At 48.2% G+C, this 22,500-nt stretch overlaps 1 protein-coding gene across 3 annotated transcripts in view; it reads left to right on the top strand.

The window, feature by feature from the left end:
• The first annotated feature begins 4,713 nt into the window (after positions 1 to 4,713).
• The window catches only part of capn15 (calpain 15), a 35,792-nt gene continuing 18,005 nt past the window's right edge, over positions 4,714 to 22,500 (top strand). Inside the window, exons 1-2 of one of the 3 annotated variants that reach the window (XM_062525896.1) lie at positions 4,714 to 5,084; positions 17,061 to 18,933. In XM_062525896.1, coding sequence (XP_062381880.1) covers positions 17,083 to 18,933 — 1,851 coding nt within the window. In that variant the 5' untranslated portion in view covers positions 4,714 to 5,084; positions 17,061 to 17,082. Of the gene's footprint in view, positions 5,085 to 6,844; positions 9,159 to 13,822; positions 14,314 to 17,060; positions 18,934 to 22,500 lie in introns of those variants that run through there. The other 2 variants (XM_062525895.1, XM_062525897.1) reach the window with 2 other exon arrangements.

Consider the following 22,500-nt stretch of genomic DNA (forward strand, 5'->3'; position numbering starts at 1 on the left):
GTCTTTGTATGTACAGTATGTAATTCCACATACTAAGGACAAGCTTTTAAGATTGAACATTAGTCTGGGGAGGCTGCGCTTTGTTCCTACTGCACTTTGCGTCGCTTAAGTTTCGTTATCGTCACATCACCGGCCAATAGCGTGCCAGGACTAGAGTACGGCCGTTTCTGATTGGAGCCAAATGTTCTGGCAGTAAACAGAGGAGATAGATCTGCTGGTTTCCAGCCTGAGCTGCCGGGCGAAATTCAAATTCCCCAGAAGTTCAGGCAGGTTTCACCCAGCCTAGTATGTAATGTATTTTCTTTGAGAAATAAATACGCTTTTTTAAAATGAGATCTCACCTGAGATATTGAGATCTTATTAGTAGGAACAAGGTGATACAATTGATTGAGCATTTTGAGATCAAGAGTCAAGAGATTCAGGTGAGATCTCATATCAAGTGTTGTTTTCAAATGGATACAAACCTGTCTTTTTTATATACCGTATACAATTTCATTACTCTAAATTTCACCCAAGTACAGCTATCAAAGAAACCTTTCTGAAAGACTGCAGTGTGACATTTTAATCAACTTAATTCTGGCCAATATAGGCTACACTGTTGTAGAGGACCTGTAAAATACAGAACAGGACGCTCTGTTGTCATATATCGCTCAACCATGTCCCTGTTTTTATAACTTCAAAACATGTTCTTTATGACTCAAAGCGTAGGGTGGACTTGAATTGTTTTGTAAACACGTTGGAGTAACCGCTGTATCTGTGATCCTTAAGCAGATAGCAACAAGTGCCAGATCACATGACCTAGGTCTGCCATAGGTGGACATTTTCCTATCACATCTGACATCTATGCAACGTGAGCAAACAAGTGACACTGTCTTATGGAACTACTGTGTCTGCATAATTTGACATGGCTCTGCTGACACTAAACACATACCATGTTTAGCCCCCTGCTGTAACTGCATGGTATAACACCAGCCTTCTACTGATAGGCGCTTTACACCACCAAGAAGAGAAGAGTTGAGAGGGGTAGGAAGAGGCTGGTCATTCCCTCGCTCTAATTCCTGTCTAAACTGAAAATCAAATGGAACAGTTTGCTCTAGGCTCCTCTAGCCTAATATACTACTGTGCAGAGTTTGTAGCTGGTGATTTTAGTGATGTCTTAAATAATTGTGCTTCATGAGTTATCCAGCTAATTATGAGTGGAAAAATGAATGTGGTGGGATGGAATGGTGGTTGTCTACTACAAGACTTTAGTCATGGTGTGTTGTGTGTAATAGGAATCTGTTCAAGTTGGTCCACTGACAAGGATCTACATTTTTTTGTGAGTCAACTGCAATTCTTACAAATCTATTTGACGAGCTGGGGTGACGAGATGTTTATTCAACAATTAAAAAATGAGCAATATTTTGTAGCCTACAGAAAACTCAGGAGGCTGAGGAGAAGGAGATGTGTGTTCACATGTCTGTTCCTGGCCCCCATGCTTTCCTGCTTCGTCATCAGGTTGGGCATGAGATTCACAGAGGAAGAGAAGAACACCCTGAAGTGGATTCAGGAGGACTTCTCGGCGGATACAAGAAAATATGTTCTGGTTCTGTTCACCGGAGTGAACCAGATGAATATATTGGTGAAGGATTACCTGCTAAAACGTGCCGCACTCAAACGGCTAGTCTTGTGGGGCAGGATATCACACATTTAACAACAGCAGGAGAGATCAGACTAGGTGACCAGCCTGCTAGCAAGCTGACACCAATAAACTTTATCTGGATGCTCAGGGGAAAATCAGAGACTAGGAAGAGAGAAAGAGAGAAGAGGTGGAAAGGAAACAACTTGAGAAAGAGGAAAAGAGGAAGAGGGAGGAGGCACTATGGGTATTGAATGGGATAAGCTAGAGTAAGTCAGACAGGGTGAACTTATGAGGAGTTTGGAGATCCTAGACTTGAGGAGGAAAGACTGGTGGAGTGGCAAAGGAGAGAAAGGGGGGCCAACTGTGAGCTAGAGTGGAGGGAGTAGATGAAGAGGAAGGAACACAGGAACAACAAATGTGACAAATCAAGATGAGCTATGATGATGCTAGGAGATTGGCGGAGTTGGAGAGGTTGCAGAAGGAGGTAGCCGGGGGCTAGAAAATGCAAAAAGAAAAAGAAAAAAGACTAGACAGTTACTTGATAAGATCGACATTACTGCAGCTGTTGCACAGAGAAAGGCGGGGGCTGGGGAATAGATAAAACAGTGGTGAAGGAAGTGGAGGCAATCCGCACTGAAATGACCCTGGTGGATAAGCTGCACTTACGGGCTTACTTAGGGTTCAACTGGCTAGGGTAGTAAAACCTACAGGGGAAGAGATGCTATCAGTAATGGCAGCACATCCAGACATACAAACTAGACACCGCTGTATGGAAAAAAGCACTTCCATTAAGATTCTTCACAAACCACTACTCTGGTTTTCTCATCTGAAAAACATTAATTCTAAACAAACCATATAAGTACCATTTCCTTTGCAAACTGAGATATTTTCCATGTCCAGACATAGCATTATTAGTGTTATTTGAAGAGTTCTTTTCCAAAATGCTATACCCACCATTTTAATACATTTTCATAAATCATTTTTTTTAATTTTGTTTTTCAAGTAATCTCAGTAAAAACTATATTGGTTTATGTTCAGTTGATTTATCTTTACTCAATAAAAACAAAACAACTGCATTTTTATTGATATTACTTGAAATACACAATTAAATAACATGATTTTTAAATATTTTCAAAAATGGATTTATAGCGTTTTGGAAAAGAGCTCTTCATTTGTAATAATGATTAGAGTTCATCAAAATATTAGGGTAAAGTTGTGAAAAGTCAGTTTCATGAGCCTTTCATTTCTTAGGCTGGTTCAGTAAACACAACCACAATCAGGGGAAAAACTGCTGACTTGATAGTTGTCCAGAAGACACTCCACAAAGAGGGTACAGCCATAGAGGTCATTGCTGAAAGGGTTCACAGATTGCTGGTTTGAAATACTCCACTTGATCTAATGAATCTAGAATATATGAAAGATTCACTTTTTGAAATCAATTTAAAATTTAAATTGTTCACATTCAATCAATAATAGTAGGCTATTGTTTTTTATGTTGCTTTGGACAAAGACGTCTGTCAAACAGCATAACCATAACCGTAAATTAGATGAGCTAATTTATTTAAATGATCTTGCACATGATATTTTAATTTTCAAACCTAGCCTACTAACCATGATAGGGTGTGTGTGTGTGTGTGTGTGTGAACCAGATTAGTCCAAGATATGGTGACACTTGCTAGCCTGGCCCCGCCCACCTACACTCATAAAAATAAAAATGCTTAAATGGTTCTTTAGATCTCAGGATGGTTCCATGGAGAGTCAAAACTCTGTGTTGAACCATTACATCAAGCAAGCTGTTGCCTCGATGGTTCTTTGAAGCACCTTAAAAAGGTTCTTCTATGGCATTGCTCTGAAGAACTGGCCCCATTATGTTCAAGGAAAGCTAATCTGGAACACCATAGTTCATAACGGTTTCCTTCAGACAAGGAAAATGTTGACGAGAGGGGAAGGTGAAACCAAGCTTAGCCTACTGTGATAGGCTAATCAGAAGCAACATCTGCAAACATAAAAAAAAATGCAGTTGGAAAATACAAAAAAACAGCAAAGGGTTCATGGAATGCAATAACCATGCAGGCTTTAGAGAACCCTTAAATTAGGCTATCCTTCAAAGTGGTTAAGGGGTGCCTAAAACAATAGAACAATTTTGGAGTGTATAGATCCACACTCAGACCAAAGCCATCGATATCTGACTCAGACCATTCATTCACTTCCTGAATGAGTTTGGATTTTTTTCCAGGCCATGCAATAGCATAGCTTGATTCTAACAAATGCATGAATAAGTTAAGCATATGTTTAAGCGAAAAATAATTCTCTATTCACTCACGCTTGTCCTTTCAACAACATAGCACCAAGTGTCCAAGTCACAATAAAGTTGTCCTTGACAAAATATGTTGAATGCAATATTGATTTATGCTACTTGATTAATTCAATGTAGGTCAGTCCTACATTGCCTCTGTAGGCTGTAAAAGTCGAAATGTCTTAAATGTTAGAAGAAAGGAAGACCTCATGCAATTTCCAAGAAATGTATTTTGACTACAATACCACTGGGTGGCGTGCCTCCATCGCAACAATCTCGCACTATTGAGGCTGGTCATTGAAATTGTCAGTTGATTTTAAATACAATGTTTAATGGCAACCCAACCCTATTTTAGACTAAATCTGTAAATTTAACCATTTTCAAGTGGTGTCTCAAAGAGCTACGTTTCCCCCCTCAGGTAGCCTAAGCTAACTTAACTTTGGGGGAGATGTCCTTTTAGAAAAAACAGCTGGGTTGGCAAGCCAAGCTGACGTAACGTGATTATCTATATAGCCTCCACTGTCGCCTCAATTTGCTTAAATAAAGCCTCTTAATCTGATAGACCTACTCGCTGAGTTACTGAAGATATGTCACACGTGCTGAGATTTCACTCGCTTTACCCCCTCCGTTGAGGATCTGTTAGCGCCAGCCAACTCCACTTGGCTTGACAGCAACCTCCGGATATCCTTGTTGTAGACTTTAACCGCTGCATTCTGGGAAATGACGTTCCAAATTCCATATTCTCCAACACTCTATGCGAAGACGAAACCACATGCGAAGAGGCTTCTGGTTACGATTTACGCAAAGCACGTTGAGTGCTTTCTCTTTTGCTCCCTAGCGATTGCCTTCCTAGGGTGACTGAGGTAACGTACAAGATTACTAACTCTATTCAAAAACGTAACAGAATTCGACGGTCTGGAAAAAACAAACCTGACATTGGCCTCAGAACATCGATTGACGACAACATGCATCGTCGGAAAAAGGGCAAAGTTGTGTAATGATGCTTACTCCCAGGAAGCTAGACGGGAGAGAATGAAAGAATAACTTGAGCCTGTCGATAATTGGAAGGGCAGGAAAAGTTGCTACAGCCCTCCGGTCGACAATCAAAGAAAGGGAGCTCCGTTTCGCCTTGGAACTTCAGATCTTCTTTCAACACCTTCTCTCCAGGTAAGGTAATCTGGGCAGTAGGCTAAACGGATTGTATCCAAGGCGGCGAAGCTTACTACACGAAAGGCATCAGTATCGTTTCGCCGCCTTTGTTTACAGATGTCTCTTTCTAGTCTACCGGTTTTCACGAAAACCAACGCTAGGATTCGGTTCCAGGTCAACTTCCCTCAGACGTATCGGCAGGGAATTCCCGCCACGAATTTAAGGGGCGCTTCTGCTGCTCATAAGTTTATAACCAGTAGAGGGAAATGCGAATGACGACACCTAAACAATCCCAGTTATTAGACTGAGGTTAGCCATGGGCTACAGCTAATGTACCTCTGGTCGAAAAAGCATACTTCTTGATGAGTCAGTTCCTTCGTTCTGATGCCTAGACAGTTGCATAGTGTCAGCATTTGTGGTGTAGGGTATCTTTAAGATGTAATGCAGTGTTAATTGGCCATTGTTTTTTCATTACGTTTATGAGGAATGAGGCTTCTGACCGGCCTCTCACAATTCATAGCTGTCTTGCTCTCATTCTGTGTGTCTCTATGGACATTTCTGTTGGTCTGCCAGTCACTCACACACCCAGATATGGCAGGTGGCCCTTAGAAATGTAACAGGTGCTACAGTAACAAAGAGGCTCAGTGGTGTTGGAGGAGTGGTAGTGTATGGGTAGGCTACTTCCCATGGTTTTGAGTGTCTGTGTGTGTGTGTGTGTGTGTGTGTGTGTGTGTCATCTGCTGATGTCAATCAGAAGGCGAGGAATTGTGTTGGACCAGCTTGATATTAAAGTCTGAAAACACACAGTTGGAGGCTCTCATGGATAGGATTTATTTCATCACAACAAATTAAGTGTTAAGGTGTCATTCTCTCAATCCCTTTCACACACAGTGACATCAAGTGAGGAGAGTGACTTAGATAGCATTTTCAACAAGTTTATTGTTGTTGTTGTTTTTGGTGTAGAATATTTCTAGTAGTGTCTCATCTAAACATGTAGCACCTGTAGGCCTACTCTACGTTTTTGAGTTCAAGGCAGTCATCCATAAAGATATGTGGTTTTACCGGTAACCATTAGACAGGCCCCTTGCATGTGATTTGCATTCTATGGACTACTAGGCTACTCCTACTCATGATAGGTTATTCAGAGAGAAATTCAGTTGGATGGTAGAATTGCAGGTCTCTGAATGACCTTTGGTAAATTGCAGCTGCTGAGCTAAATAGGTCTACATTGTTACATAAACCCTAGTCTGTCACAAAGTAGCTTAACAGAAATTCCAGAAAGCTTGTGTTTGCATGAGATGCTTTATGGGCCTCAGAACAAGAGATGTTGGTCCTATGATTTTGGTCTGTGAGCCAGACCATGAGTTCTGTTTTGATAATGTGTGTGTGTGTGTGTGTGTGTGTGTGTGTGTGTGAGTGCGCGACTGTGCGTGCGCAGAGTGGGACAGAAAATGAGGGAATCTAGGTTAGCTCAGTGGCCTGATCATGATCAAACAGTGCGTTCATTGCCAGTGAATCTGGATGTGGAAAAATGATAGTTTCTCCTATGAGAACTGTAAGTGTATACATGTGTGTGTTACTCAATACTAATGCTGTCACATTCCTATTGCAACCACAACTATCATAATTTGAAAATTAACTCTGTGTGTGCCTCGGGACAAGAGTCATCCTTTTATTTTTTCACCTTCAGTTTCACTTCATGTCACGTCACTGTACACGTAATTAGTCGCGTTAGATGCTTTACCTCCCTCTGTGTTGAACCGGTCCCTGTGCGGTTCGAGCTCTTGAATAGACGCCCCGTCGCCCCCGGTTTGATGACACTGCGCATGTGCGCTGCTGACTGGCAGTAATCCGCTGGGCAGCCAGAGATTGCATCTGCGCGCGCTGCCCTTATCATCGAGCCAGTGAAAACCCGAGAGAAGAGAAAAAACATGAATATAATGCAATGAAAACAACCTTCCCTGCAAAGACCAACATCAAGGTCGCGCACACGCACACAGTCGCGCACACAGGACTGTGTTGGAGTGATGCACTGTGGGTAGTGGTGTGTGTGTGTGGACGTCTGTAAACCGGAGCCTTCGGGCTGCAGCATCTTGGACAGGGGCATAATGGAAAGAAAACGCCAGTTTGGGACCGGTGGGAAACAATCGATCTGGAAGCTCACCAAATCCTGACGGACTCGTTCACATCTGGACGTTAAAACGCATCGTGGGTTCTCATGCGGGGCGGCTTTGCCCTCCAGAAAATATCCCGAACGGGTGAACATTGAGCTCGAGAAGGAAATCGGACAGACTGCTGAACTGAGAAACGTTTTTTTATTATCATTATTTAAACGACTTGTTTCGCCAACGCGTCCTACCAATCAAGCCTTTTATCCATGAAACACTGCTGTCTGTCTTTTTAAACCACTGAGACTCCAGTAGATCATCCAAGGCCTTATACACAGTGTCTCTTCTAAAACTACAACGATATTTTTTATGTCGCTTGGGACAAGGAATATTGGTGCCTCTGCCTGCACGCTGCACTGTTTTCTCTGTGGATGGTAGTAGCCTAGTGTCACCCAAAAAAATCAGTTGACCCGTTTGCCTTTATGTAGCCCACATTGACTTCGATAGAATAGTTAGCAACCAAAGTATTTAACATGCATGTAGATGTACTGTAGCGATCAGAAACCTGTATCTTTTGTCCAGTTTTTACTACAGACCGTTATCGGACGCGATTTCTCGCTCATGCGTATTTCAGTGTAGCAGTAATAAAAGTCGAGCAGAAGCGGAACCTCCGGTTGTCTCCGAGGAGGCAGCTCTTCCTGAAAGTGAGCAGGGTGTGCATGGGGGAAGGAAGGGGTTATCCGCGGGTCTGTGGTGCCTGATAGATGGCAAATATCTAGCTGTTTTGAGGAGAATCCGCAGTTTATCCTTCGCATCCTCCCTTGACCCAGTCTGGATTTGACAAGCGAGACGGGACGCCGATTTCTAATCGCTTCAAACTACCCTCACCTCTCCCTGTCTTCCAACGAGAGTCCCTATTTGAAGCCCCCTCTACTCAAGCTGTGTTGTTGTGTTTTACCATCACAGCTGGATTGCTGTTTGAAAAGAGAAAAAGAGCCGGATTTTTTTTGTTGGCATGCATTTAAACTTGCGACACATGCAAGCGGTGGAATAGACATTCCATTAAAAGACTGAAACCGTATCCGCGAAGGAGTGGGCTTGGGACAGTCTGCGCGTGATAGCCAGTAATCCCCGCAGCAGCTGGAGAAAGATGAGCCTGGGTCATACCGACAGCGCCAGAGAGTTTTCGTTGAAGCAGCAAGACATGCATTCTGAAGCGCTCGGAGTGTAGCACAGGCGTTTTAACCCTGTGCGTGTGTCTAAATGCTTTATGGTTCTCTTTCCATTGCTATACAACCTGTATGGCCAGAGAAACACATCAGCAAGAGAATCTGTTGACAACCTGAGGCTCTCTATGATCATGACCTGAGTCAGTTGCACTTTCTTTGGAGATTACAACTCTAATGCTTGTCATTTTTTCTGGACTATTGGTTGCAATTTTTCTTTTTCCGGAACATTCTGTGTTTTACGAAAAATATTTGGGAGACTGAAGGTTGTTGGACTGTTAGTCTGTTGCAAGGCCTTCTGACCTCCACTGTCGCTCACATTCATTGAGTGACTTCAGTCCGTCCACTGGGTCATGGAGTGGGGCTTCAGGATGATCGAGAACACATGACTCTCTGTGGCTCCTGCACTGGTGTATGAGCGCGAGCGGGACTGAGAGAGAGCGAGAGTGTGTGTGCACTCAGGACTGAGCATCCCCTCACCCCTCCAGGGGAGGAAACAGAAAGAAGTTGGCCAATATTTGCCCTGTCACCGGGGTAAACGCGTTGCACGGAGCTTGCTCGTCGGCTGTCGTGGCGATGGGAAGTTCAGCCTCTTCGCTCACAGCGGAGACCGAGTCGGAACACGGGTTCCGTCCGACACCTTACCCGGGCGCCCCGTCTGTAGGCTGGCTGAGGAACAGCCACAGCAGCCCGGTGTGGGGGACCACCTTCATCACACGTCAGCAACAGAACCCTCCTATACCACACAGAGAGCGCAGGTAACCTAACCCACATAGAGACATTTGCTTCCATTCACACATAGTCTCACCCACGCAAGATTTACCCAGACCTCTGAATACAACCAGCCTGGATAGAAGCCAGTGTGTGTGTGTCTCTCTCTGTGTGTGTGTATTTCTGTATGCCTATGGCTGTGTCTCTTGGGGAATGACAGAGACTCATGCTGCTTCACCAAAGTGAATTAGTTTGATGGTGTGTTTTGAGACCGACTTCTGTCAAGTGTTTTGGCAGCCAATGGCTAAATCCAGTTTCTTAGCGCTGCAGGAGGTAAACTTCACTGTTGGGGATCTGACCTGCCTTCACTGTTTCCTATTAGGTGTCAGATCTGAGTCATCTCGAATTGGCATTCAGAGCCACAGGTACAGAACGCAATGTTTGAGAAGCCGGAGAGGAGCGAAGAGAAGCACAGGCAGTGCCTCCTCGGCAGCCCACATAGCAGCCAGGGCAGGCAACACCTGTTTGATCAAATATGTCCTCGGGGGTTCCTGCAAAGAGGATCCACTCCTCTATCTGGTACCTTTGTAGAGAATGTGTAGGAACATATCACAAGACTAGATTTTTCCCTTTGACAATCTGGATGTGAAGAGTTTTATGCTCACTAAGACACAGGAGTCTCACTGTTGAAGCTAGCGAGCAAAGCTCTGAGGTTGATGGGGGAAAGTGATTCATGACAATGTTAGTGTACCTTATGCTTAAACAACGCAGATATGAATCTCTTGCATTCAGGCTCCAGTTGGGTTATTGAGGGTGTAGCTAGCACAAGACGAAATTCCCAGATAATTGTTCTTGGAATGGCCTCGTAGTGAACTCCTCTGTGGGCAGTTGTGAGTAACTGTCAGGAAAAATGATACTGGGCCTGTGTCCGCTGTGAGTGTGAGTGTGTGTATGTATGTCTGGTATGTTGACAGATGGCTAGGCCGGACAGATGGCTGAACACTACATGCACACTGACCACTGTAATCACCAAATCAGAGGATCCCCATGTTGACCCCAACCAGCTAGCATTAGCTTTAGCCTTAAGGTGCCTCTCCAGTCGCTCATATTGTTAGGCACATTGTGTGAGCTGACATGAGATTCTCTCAATAAATATTAGCTCTACCTGTTATTTATTCTCTAAAGAAACTATTAGCTATATTAATATTGGTGAGGGTGAATTCATATTACTTTGTTGAAAAACAGAGTGTTATTGGCTTGTGGTGAAGTGACTTAATTTGGTTCAAAGTTCATAGTACACTACAAACAATTAGTGACTATGTCATGGCCATGGCAATCATTGTAGTAATCGGTTATACCAAAGGCATGAAAACCTACTAGAAGTACAATGGTAGCTAGCACGAGGCTTTGGTGATTTGTGGATGCTCTGACCCGCTCAGTGAATGGAGCTGAACTACAGCAGTGGAAATGCTAATGTCGTCTGACAGCAGCACCGCTGAAGACATTAACCAGTTCCCTGAGAAACACGCTCATCGTCTCACCCCCCCTAAGCATTTTCTTTGCGTCATGAGTCAGCTACTCTGTACAGAACAAGCTCGAGGGGGGGGGGGGGGGGGCATTGCTCACCTCTGAGAGTGCTTCGGAGGAAACTGGGCATGGATTGGATTTTTTTTCCCCATTTCCTGGTCTCTTAACATGGCAGTCCACATGAAGGGCACTTCCTAGGGTTCATTGCCTGCTATACGCTATACTTGTTTGGTCTGTTTAGTAGAATGTCATAGAGCATCACTGTCTCCAGTTGTTATTCTGAGATCCAAGGGCATGACTTTGCTCTTCAGTGGTCCATGACTGGATATCCATTGAACACACACACACACACATATCCACACCCATGTTTGCGTTTTCAAACTAGCAAATATAAAGGTCCCTCTCGCTCTCACTGATAGATTGAGGGGCACTGGAGTAAAAAAAAGACAGTTGTTGCTGAGTCATTTGAGTGCAGTTGGCTATGTGTGTGTGTGTGTGTGTGTGTGTGTGTGTGTGTGTTTCCTGTGTCCTGTGTGCAATGGGCTGTTATTGATTTTGGTGGAAGAGTATCAGATGGCCATACGCTCCAGCTTGTCATTTATTCAGCAGTCTCTTCTCGGAACTAGACATACTGTACATGCACACACGTGACCACAGGGATATGAGCACGCTACTGTTTCAGATAATGCCTGCTTGTGTGAAAGCTTATTGTCCTTGTACTTCATAACCATACTGTGAACATAACCAGTACCAGCTCATGCAGCCACCAGTGAAACACTCACAGCCATTTGTTGTTGTTCCTTTTTTCTGGGTCCGAAGTTGGAATTACTCGAGCAGTTTATCTACCCGGGGGCCTTGGGACTGTTTGTCTATGTGTGTGTGTGAGCGAGAGGGAGAGGGAGAGAGGTTATCTTGGCTCAGTGTGTATGTTTCCACAGCACAGTGTCGAGGGCTTGACAGTGTTTATGTGGTGCCTTATGCTGTGTGTGCATCCCCATAGCAACAAGCTTCTGTCTCCGTCACCAATCAAATACCAGTACAGTCAGCTGAGTTTTCTTTCTCAGTCTTGCTCTCTCTCGCTCTCTCTCCCCCTCTCGCTCTCTCTCTCTTTCTCTTTCTCTCACTGTCTCACACTCACACTCACACTCACACACATAATTTACTTTTTAGGAATAGCCTGTGTTGATATTCACTCACTTCAACATAAAGGCACACACACACTCGGTCAGACACAGCCCTATGCTGAAACACTCCTCTCCAGCGTGAGTGTAATACGTTTAGGCAGGCCTAAGCAGGCTGTGACCGAGAATGAATTATGAAAACATTTTTCCTGTGTGCGTGCATGGGTGTGTGTGAGTTTGTGAATGTGTATGTGTGCATGCCTGCATGTCTGTGAGAGAGACTGGGAAAGAGGGAGAAGGGTTTTACAGATACTCGCTCAACGCCAAGTTGCCTCAAGTGCTCCTCTCTTTCACCTTTTCACAGTTGCTGGAGAGCCACAGAATGCTTTGTGAGTGTGTGTGTGTGTGTGTGTGTGTGTGTGTGTGTGTGTGTGTGTGTGTGTGTGTGTGTGTGTGTGTGTGTGTGTGTGTGTGTGTGTGTGTGTGTGTGTGTGTGTTTGAGCTAGAGAGAGTTGTGTGCGCGCGCGCGTGTGTGTGTGTGTTTGAGAGCGAGAGGGTGTGTGTGTTAGTGCTGAATCAGTGTTTTCTTCTCCTGTGCCGGGATGTGAGTGCTGCTGGTCCCATAGACGGCGAGTTTGAGGAACTGCTGAGGGTGAGCAGTAGGGGGGTGGTGGAGCGAGCTCCGCTCTTTACAGGAAGCCTGACGACGGCGAGACTACTCTCAGGCCATATTTCTCTCCAGTGAAGCATCCCATCACCATGAATATGCCGCTGGGATGGTGGTGGTGGGGAGGGGGGAGGGGGGGTGCGGCATAGTGCAGCGCAACACAGCAGTTGCGTCGGCCTCACTTTCCACAAACGGGCCCAGTTCCCATAGGCACCCAGGTTGGACTTCATCCTGAGGTCATTTCCTGAACCCACTGCCCGTCTCTCCCACTCATTTCCTCTCCTCGCTGTCCTATCAAAGAAAAGGCTAAAGCGCCTTTAAAGCAAAAAACATCACTTCAAAAAGAACATGTATATGCTGGTGTATTTCGAGTCTCGCTCAAACGCCCGGTGCGTCAGTGCTCCAGGACTCTGGTCCACAGGCCACGGCGCTGGCCGAGCGTGGAGAGGTAAATATTAGCTGTGAGAGGAAGAGGGATCTGAATGGAGTCCACCTGTGCACTGCAGAGGTGCTCTGGCCTTGACATCCGTGTGTGGAGCCTTCGCTCACTCTTGTTGTGAGCACAAAGCACTCAAATGTCACTCTGCGAAAGCAATATCTGCTCCTGTACTCGAGTAAACAGACCCAGTGAGGAGAGTGGCGGGGGGGAGTTCTAAAATGTGAGCTGTCGTTGGTACGGTTTGAGAGAAACATTTTCTTTTTTCGGCGAACGGGGAGAGTAGCGAAATAAATTCATTGAATTTGAATGAGCCTCATGAAAATTCATCCTTGGGGTTGTGAAGGCTACCCTGTCCTTTTCGAAACCGAAAAGACGGCATCAGAAATATCACAGTTTACAAACGCGTATTAGTCAGTTATTACAGAGTAGCTAAGGGCTGCCACTGTTGGAATGTCAGAGGAAAACATGCGTCTGCTTGTCAGAATAACGACGATTCCTGTTCTATTTCGTTTCTCCTGACCGCCAGAGGCGGTGCTTTCAGCACCGCCTCTGGCGGTCATCCGAAACTCATAGAACCGTGGTTATATGCATAACCTTCGTTTTTATTTTTTAGCAAGTAAGCAGCCGTTGCTTATGAAAAAGGGATTTAGCAGCTGTTGGTTTCCTCTTAGGGCTGATGAGGTCTTCTATTGATGTGATTATAAAGGAGTCATTAGAGGGTATTAGTTTTATTAAAGGTATCCGCTTGTTCATAGGTCTCCTTCAGCTGTCTGCATGACGTCAGAGAACTTGTTGAACTTACCTGACATGACCCTAAGATGAGGCCATATGCTATCAGTCTTGTAAGGGGAGCTATGGGAGGCTAAAAGGTCAGATACACTCGATGTTCCCGGCCTGGCACGCGTGAGTGAGACGCCAAAATGATGTTTTTTTTTCAGTGTTTAAACTGACTAGTCAAACAATCAAACTTAATGACTATAGTTCACAAATCAGGTCCTACAAGGTACTACTACAAGCCGCTGACCCAGTTTACATTTTGTTTCGAAAATAATTTGTAATTGATCTGCTTTCATTCATGTTTAACGCGTTAATAGCCTTTTAAGTTTATTTAGAATGTGGGCTGTGTGAAATGCCTATTATGTCGGGCTACTTTGTTGTCCTTTGTTTATCAGTAAGTTGATAACTTAGCAAACATGTGGTGCTTGGTGCCCGTAAAGGCACACCTACCTCCTGGTCTTGGCCTCTAGCTCACCTATCCTGCTTTCGATTTCGTGTGCATGGCTGAAATTTGGCTGCACCAGCTGTAATGTTGAAGTCACACTTTTGCATGCAAGGCTGGGAGCGTTGCGTATATCTGGCCAACCAGCAAGATTACCAGCAAGAGTTGCAGCACTGGGGAATGCCACCGTAGGCTAGCCTCTACCCATTTAGCAGGTACATTGCAAAAGGTAGGTCTAATGAACAGATTACTTTTTCAACCAAAGTAGCTCTACTGCTCACACCGTTCTTGACACTGTTAGCAGGTTCTTTTGTTTACAATTTTAGCTTCTTTGACACTGCAGAGTCGGTGATGACGGCCTTTCTTCACCTCAAAGAAGGCAACTAGTGCCGTGCTGCCAAACGCAGGTATAAATGCTTATATCGCGTATACACATGCTTCACGTGTGGTGACCAGTGCGTCGTATATGTAAAAGCCTTAAGGAGGTCAGCTTTGTCCTTCTAAGGTCAGGAGAATTATCAACAGCCATTGAATATGACTTGAAATGTGACATTTGACTGCTCCAGCCATGGACTGATGGCGTCGGTCAGTTATTTTACAGTCTTGTGTAGGGGTTATGTGAGTATCGGTTTATTAGCGTACAGCCACTGGACATCCCCCTTTTGCCTGACTCCTCTGTAGCTGTTGTGTTTAGTTCCCCTTTGTGTGCACACCCAGTACACTCTCCCTGACTCCCACAGCCACATGACTGTGCTGCTGCCCCAGCTGATGGCCAGGGTCCTCAGCATGTTGGAGCTGACCTGTAGATTTGTGTGGATGGATGGATGAGACGGGTCAATGTATTTGTAGTATTTGAATCTATCTTTCTTTCTTTCTCTCTTTCTTTCTTTCTTTCTTTCTTTCTTTCTTTCTTTCTCTCTGTCTGTCTGCCTTTCTCTTTCTCCTCTCTGTCTGCCCCTCCTCTCTGTCTCTCTCTCTCTCTTCCTCTCTATCTCTCTCTCTCTGATATGAGCTGTGCAGACGGGATGAGTCACTCTGATGTCAGGGTGCGTTACCCTCATCTGATTCCACACACACCCATAGACCCTCACGCTCCGTGGCACGAATATGTGCACAAACAGACACTCATGGGCCAACACTCATTTGCTCCTTAGCACGCACACATGCATGGACACACACACACACACACACACACACACACACACACACACACACACACACACCCTTGCATCATATGAGCATGACAGAACCGCTCCCTCTCCAGCTGAGGTCTGGTACGTGACGAGATGGGTGCGGAGGAGCAGAGAGGGGAATCGAGAATTTTTTCGATCGGGGTGCACACACACTTTTTACCCCTGCGCGCAAGGAAGTCACGTCTCTCGAGCTTACACTCACCAACACACACTCGTATGTGCACCTCTCATCCAGTGAAGTGAATCAGACTACACACGCACATACAAGCAGGCAGTTTCGGAAGAACTTCTTGGTTTGTTTTTCTGTCTGCCACACATAACCACATTTCCTCTTTCTTTCTCACACACACGCACACACACACACACACACACACACACACACACACACACTCACTCTCTCACACACACACACACACACACACACACACACGCACACACACACACACATTCACAGACGATCTCACATTCACATCTACAGACACAGTCAGACAAACTCGAGTAGAGATTCACTCTTGAAATATGCAGCGTAGCCTAGATAGAGCTGGCAGATCTCAACAGGAAGCATTATGTGCCCTCTCTCTCTCTCTCTCCTCCAGTGAAGGCCTCCACAGCGCCCCTGGTGGCAGAAGGCAGAAGGGCAGGATCAGAGAGTGGGCTTGTGGCCAGACTTGAGGAGTCTGTGCTAATGGCTGTTGCTCAAAGGCCAAGTGTGTGTTTGTGTGCGCGCAGCAGAATGTGTGTGTTTTCTCAGTTTTCAGCTGAGTAATTTTGGCCAACTGTCTTGCTGTGTGTGTCCTGCTGTGCCTACTACAGCACTCTGCACTCACTGTGACATGTGCAAGTGGACACAGAGGGACACGCACGCACGCACGCACGCACGCACACACACACACACACACACACACACACACGTCACTCTTTGTCTATATAGCCCAGCAGGAAACTGTAGAAGAGGTTTTGATGTGTCTTGTATTATGCATGGTCTTTGTGTGTGCTCGTTAAATATATGGCATTAGTTTTCAGCAGGGCTTTGTGTGATGCTTTTGTCTCTCACTCTGTGTGTGTGTGTGTGTGTCTGTGTGTGTCTGTGTGTGTGTGTAAGCGTGAGTGCGTGCCTGCTTGGGGCTGTGTGTGGGTGTGTCGTACTTGCCAGCTGATGCAGTGCAGTGACTTGAGTGCTGAGCGAGAGCGCTCTCTCAGACTGTACAAAAGGCCAAGGACAGAGTTGTGTGTGTGTGTGTGTGTGTGTGTGTCTGTGTGTGTCACACTGCCCTCAATATTCCCCAGAGGCACCCTTTCTTCTTGTGCAGAGGACAACATCTCTGGCATTTTTGCTGTCTCTTGCTCTGAAGCACTTTCTGGCTGTGTTGTCTCCGGTTCAGTCTCTCCCCACCCATCTCCCCGTTCTCTGTTCCACCATTTCAAATGCAGCAGTGCAAGTGCATCTGAATAGCCATGCATTACCGTACCAAGGCACAGCAATAATGACCAAGACCCTCATCACTGCCATTGAAATGCTGTATTGGGAAATGCTGCTCTGCCTCACAATGTGAAACTTTAATGATGTTTTTTTTTGTTTGTTTTTTCTTCTCTCCCTCTCTCTCTCTTTATTTCTTTCTTTCTCTTTCTACATTTCTTTCTTTCTCTCTCTCTCTCTGTGTCTCTCTCTCTCTCTCTCTGTCTCCCAACATCTCTTCCTCTCTCTCTGTCCCCCTCCAACATCTCTCTCTCTCTCTCTCTCTCTCTCTCTCTCTCTCTCTCTCCCTCCCTCTCTCCTCCGTAGTCACTCTCACTCCCCGGGCTCCATGGCGGCGGTGGTGCGCGGCAGCGGCGAGTGGTCGTGCGGCCGCTGCACCTTCCTGAACGCGGGCGGCTCGCCGCGCTGCTCCATCTGCGAGGCGCCGCGGCAGAAGCCCGACCTCAACCACATCCTGCGGCTGAGCGCCGCCGAGGAGCCGCGCTGGGCCTGCGCCCGCTGCACCCTCACCAACCCGCACGCCGCCGCCGCCTGCTCCGTCTGCGGGGCCGCCGCGCCCACCAACGGCCCGCAGCTGGCGCTGCCCCAGGTGCCCCCGCCGATGCCGCCGATGCCGCTGCTGATGCCCTCCTCCTCGGCGCCGATGCCCAAGGTGGCCGCGGTGTCGTCCGTCGCCGTGCCGCAGGAGCCGTCGGCCACGCCCAGCCCCGGGGAGACCACGCCCGTGGGCGAGGAGCCGTGTCGGCGGGTGGAGGCCTGCTCGAACGGAGAGGTGGTGGAGGTGGGCTTCATCGTGGGCGTGGGTGGCGGCGGCGGCGGCGGTGGCATGGGCTGGGCGTGCCCGCGGTGTACGCTGCACAATACGCCCGTGGCCATGTCGTGCTCTGCGTGTGGGGGACCCCGTAAGCTCTCCCTGCCCAAGATCCCCCCCGAGGCCCTGGTGGTGCCCGAGGTTCGGACGCCCGTGCTGGGCTTCCCTGGACCCTCCTCTTCCTCGTCGTCCTCCTCCTCCGGCGCCGTCGCCATCGGCCAGACCACGCCCCTCATCGACCTCACGGACGACACGCCCCTCCCGCCCACGCCCGAGCCGGTGGTCACGCCCCTGTCGTCGTCGTCGTCGTCGTCGTCCTCGCTCCCGCCCGCCTCGCTCCAGAACAACCCCGTCCCGCGCAGCCGGCGCGAGGTGCCGCCGCCGAGCAGACAGTCGGGCGCCGACGCCAACGCCAAGCACGGGCAGCACGGGCAGCACGCGCCCTCCGCCACCGTGGAGCCGCTGCTGGGCAAGCGCCTGAGCGTGCTGGAGGAGGAGGACGCCCACCCGCACGCGCACCCTCACTCGTCACACGCGCACGGGCACGGGCCGGTCACCTCGCCGCCCTCCTGGAAGTGCCCGGGGTGCTCGGGTCTCGGCAGCGGGCGCTGCGACGCCTGCCGCTCCACCATCCGCTCCACGTCGTCCACGGCGACCACCTCCTCGTCTTCGTCGTCGTCGTCGGCGTCGTCGGCGGCGACGTCGGCGGGGGACGTGATCGACCTGGTGGGCGAGTCGGTGCGCTTCACGCCGGCGTCGCCCTCCAGCCCGGACTTCAGCTCGTGGACGTGCTCCAAGTGCACGCTGCGCAACCCCACCTCCACGCCCCACTGCTCCGCCTGCGGCTCCTCCAAGCTGCACGGCTTCACCGACGCCTCCTCCACCTCCTCCTCCTCCTCCTCCTCCTCCTCCAACGTCATCTCGCGCCTCCAGCCCCAGCTCTTAGCCCGCTGCTGCGTCCACTGCGGCCTCCCCGGCCTGGCCTGCGGCTGCAAGCCGTCCTCCTCGTCCGCCTCCTCGTCCGTCACGCCCGTGGCCGCCCCGCGCAAGACCGCCCGCGTCTACCCCTCCCTCGCCTCCTCGTCCTCGCCGAACTCCCCGGCGGGCGTGGCGGGCTGCTCGCTGACGGTGGGCGGGGCGCTGGTGGCGGTGGTGGGCGGGCAGTGGGCGTGCCCGGCCTGCACGCTGCTCAACGAGGGCCGCGCCAAGCACTGCGCCGCCTGCCACACGCCGCAGCAGTACGTGACGCTGCGCAAGATGGGCAAGCCGCTCAAGAGGCGCGAGAGCGTCCACGTGGAGGCGCGGCGACGCACCGACGAGGGCGAGGCCAAGGAGCTGTGGGAGAACATCGTCAGCTTCTGCAGAGAGGTACGTGTGTGTGTGTGTGTGTGTGTGTGTGTGTGTGTGTGCAAGCAGCTGAAATTTAATTGGTAACTGTAGGGAGCTATGGAGAAAGATGGTGATGCTGTGAATGTGAACATTGATTATAATGCCTCGGGGGAGATATTCTCAGCTGCAGTTGGTGTGTGTGTGTGTGTGTGTGCGTGTGTGTGTGTGTGTGTGCGTATATGTATGTATACCTTCGGAGCATTTCAATTATGTTAAAGTGTTGAATGTGTGCGAGTTAATGTTTGGTGTTGGTACTAGAGAGTGAATCGAATGTGACCTGAAAGTGCTCCCACACAAACTCGACATTGCGCTTGATAATTGATTGATCTGCGTCCTCTGATGTAGCTGATTGCGGGGCAGAGTGTGCGGATGCTAGCCTAGCGTTCTGGTCTGTTTGTTTGCACTCATTGTGAATCATTGCTTTAGGCTTGGCCTCCCTTTAGAGCAAATTCCATTTGAACGATCAGAAGTTGTCACATCCACTGCACCGCGGCCGACTGGGCTCAGGGAGGGGGGGGTGGAGGGGGTGTGGCTGAGAGTGCAGAGAGCCTCGTTCCCTTTGGAAATTAGCCCCCGAGTCCAGGCCCTGTGACCCCTCATTTCCAATGCTAGCTGCATCTTAAAAATAGCCCAAATTGGCAGGAAAAGTGCAGACAGGGCAACCCAGATATGCACACTTCTACTGAGGTCAGAGAGTTTGTGTGTGTGTGTGTGTGTGTATGTGTGTGAGAGAGAGAGAGAGAGAGAGAGAAAGAGAGAGAGAGAGAGAGAGTGTGTGTATATGTGTGTGTTATAACCATATGTGCCTAAATCAAGTGAGTTAGGTGTGAGTGTGAACACCAACACATGCAAGGTGTTGATGTCGTATTTGCACAAACCAAGGGTGAGGGAGCCTTCACACATGCAAGTGTGTCTGTGTGTGTGTGTGTGTGTGTGTGTGTGTGTGTGTGTGTGTGTTGGCCCTCCTGCACAGGACTTGCTGATACTGTTGGGCGCTGATGTCTGCTACCTGGCCGGCTGCCTGGCGGTGGCTCCCGTTGTGTTGCCCCGGTGAGAAATCGCCGGCCGCAGCGCCGGCTGAGCGACTCGTTTATCATCCCCTTGAAACGAGCGTCAGCGGAGCCGCTAGCAGCACACACACACACACACACACACACACACACACACACACACACACACACACACCACACACTTAGCGCTAAACCCACCAGCGTCTGAGCCGGACCCCCACAGAGCAGCTTCAGTAGCCACACCATCTGATTAAAGTGCCCCCCCCCCCCCCCCCCCCTCCCCAAATCAACATCAGGCCCAATTAGTGGAGCATCAGACAAACATGTACAATGCTTTACTGATTTCTTTGCCATTTTGTGCCGTGCGCGTAGAAGACAAGAGGATTGTTGTCTTTTGTGTGTGTGCGGCGGGGCCGGTGGGAGCCGTGACTTCAAAAGGCGCTGGTAAATGCCGACATTGGCAGGGGGCAGGACAAACAGAGCAGCGCTGAAGGCTCGTTTCAAAACCCTGGGCTCCCTAACCGCGCTGTTTAAGTTCTCGCGCTGTACGCCCTGGCGCTCTGGGGAAACTGATTTAATAGTCTGCTTCTTTCGGTGTTGTTTATCACACGGTTGCCTTTGTGCGATGGGGGTTGTAGCCAGGGCTTAGGAGGAATGAGAGAGGCTTACTCGCAGTCTTTCTTCTGTCCTGCGTGGCTGTCTATTCTCTAAGTATGCTGATTAAAAATATTTTGTTAATATTTGTTGGGGTTTTTTTGGTGCAATAATTGTAATGTTCTTGAGTAGCTATTAGCTAACCCTAGCTATTTAAAAGCTGATGCCTAGTGAATGGAGATTGCTGCTGCTGCTGAGTTCAGTCAGGTGTGCATCGTGGCGGTGACTAGACGCCGTAAACTAGCCGGGCAGGAAGATGGACGAGGAAGCGGCGGTCTAAATTACATCCTGTCCATTAGGACGACTGATCAGTTTCATTCAGCCAAGTGGCTGTGGCTTTTTTGCATGGTGCATCGGGAAAAAATCTGTTTGTGCCTCCGAAGATGAACAGTGGATGGTCTACCGAACAGCTACTGGGTCATTGAGCGAGGGCCCTTAGCCCCCTCGAGTGTAGCAAGGCTTTTTATTGAAATCACTCAAGTCGCTCGCTCACTGAAGCCGGTGGAAATGCTATGGGGAGAAATCTACTCGTGAACTCACTCACAGTGAGAGTGCCAGTCTTATAACTCTAAGTGGCGGCACTTCTGATTCCAAGTGCCAGTCCTAAAACTGCTCCTATAAGTGCTCTGAGCATACAGGAAGCACCATAAGCCTACACAAGGCAGCCCCTTTCTGTGGTCTCTTGTTAGCAGTGAGTGTGTAACTGTAGATGGCACAGCATGGGGTCGCTGTATGATGCACACCTGAACAGAGTCCCCCAGGTGAAGCTTAAATGGGGCCACTTAGAGAGGCTCCCAACAGAGGTGGGGACATTTTGCTATATGTGTGATGACCACCCACAGGGAAGAATGGATTTTTCTTTTGTAGGTCTATTTTTACCCGTAATTCCAAATGGGATTTGAGATCCGTCATTTTTCCACCTTTCCCATCTTTCCCATTGACTTGTGCTAGTTTTTCTAGCCAGTTGTGTAATTTTCCTAGCAATAATTGCAGTTCAATTGGACAGTAAGAAGACCATGACATTGAAAGGTCGACAAAGAACGTTGCTGCTGCAATTTCTCGTGCACAGAGCAGTCATTCTTCAGCTGATGTTGCAAAGGAAAGGAGGACAAATGTATTCATGCTGACTCTCACAGCTCACGCTAGCTCTACCAGCCAAGCTCTCTCCAAGTCTCAGGCAAACTTCAGCTCCCCACATATATCTGCTTGACCAGTTCACTGGTTTTTCCCAAATCACAATCTGCCGAGTCCAAAATCCAAAGTCAGCCATACCAACTTACCCATTTTTAAGTGGACACTCATTGGATTACACATGAACACACACACACACACACACACACACACACACACACACACACACACACACACACACACACACACACACACACACACACACTCCCTCTAAGGGGGCCATCCATGTGGAAGAGTGGAGTGATGTGTTGCCTGTGGTGGCAGGCCAGGCTCAGTCTCTGCTTGAGTGGCGGTCAGTGTGATTATGGGCCTCATGTGCACACAATGGAGCCCCATGAAACAGTGCAGAGATGAATACATGGCATTTCATCACCAACATCCAACCACTCTCCAGTGATGGAGGGCCAAGCAGTATTGGGTGGTTACACACACACACACACACACACACACACGCTCCTCCATACAATAGTATGTAATATTTTGGAGCATGAAGAAATATCTGTTCATTGATTTTAGATCCGTAAATTGAAACAGATCTGTTTTTTTGTTTTTCCCTTCGTGAACTCCCCTCCCCTACATTTTCCTCTTCTCCATCTCTCCCCCCCCCCCCATCTATCGCTCTCCCTGTTCCCCTCTCCATCTCCCTCTCCTTTCATCCATGACTCTGTGCGTTCACACTAAGGTGAACTCA

Source organism: Sardina pilchardus, chromosome 22 (genome assembly GCF_963854185.1).
Source record: "Sardina pilchardus chromosome 22, fSarPil1.1, whole genome shotgun sequence".
NCBI lineage: Eukaryota > Metazoa > Chordata > Actinopteri > Clupeiformes > Clupeidae > Sardina > Sardina pilchardus.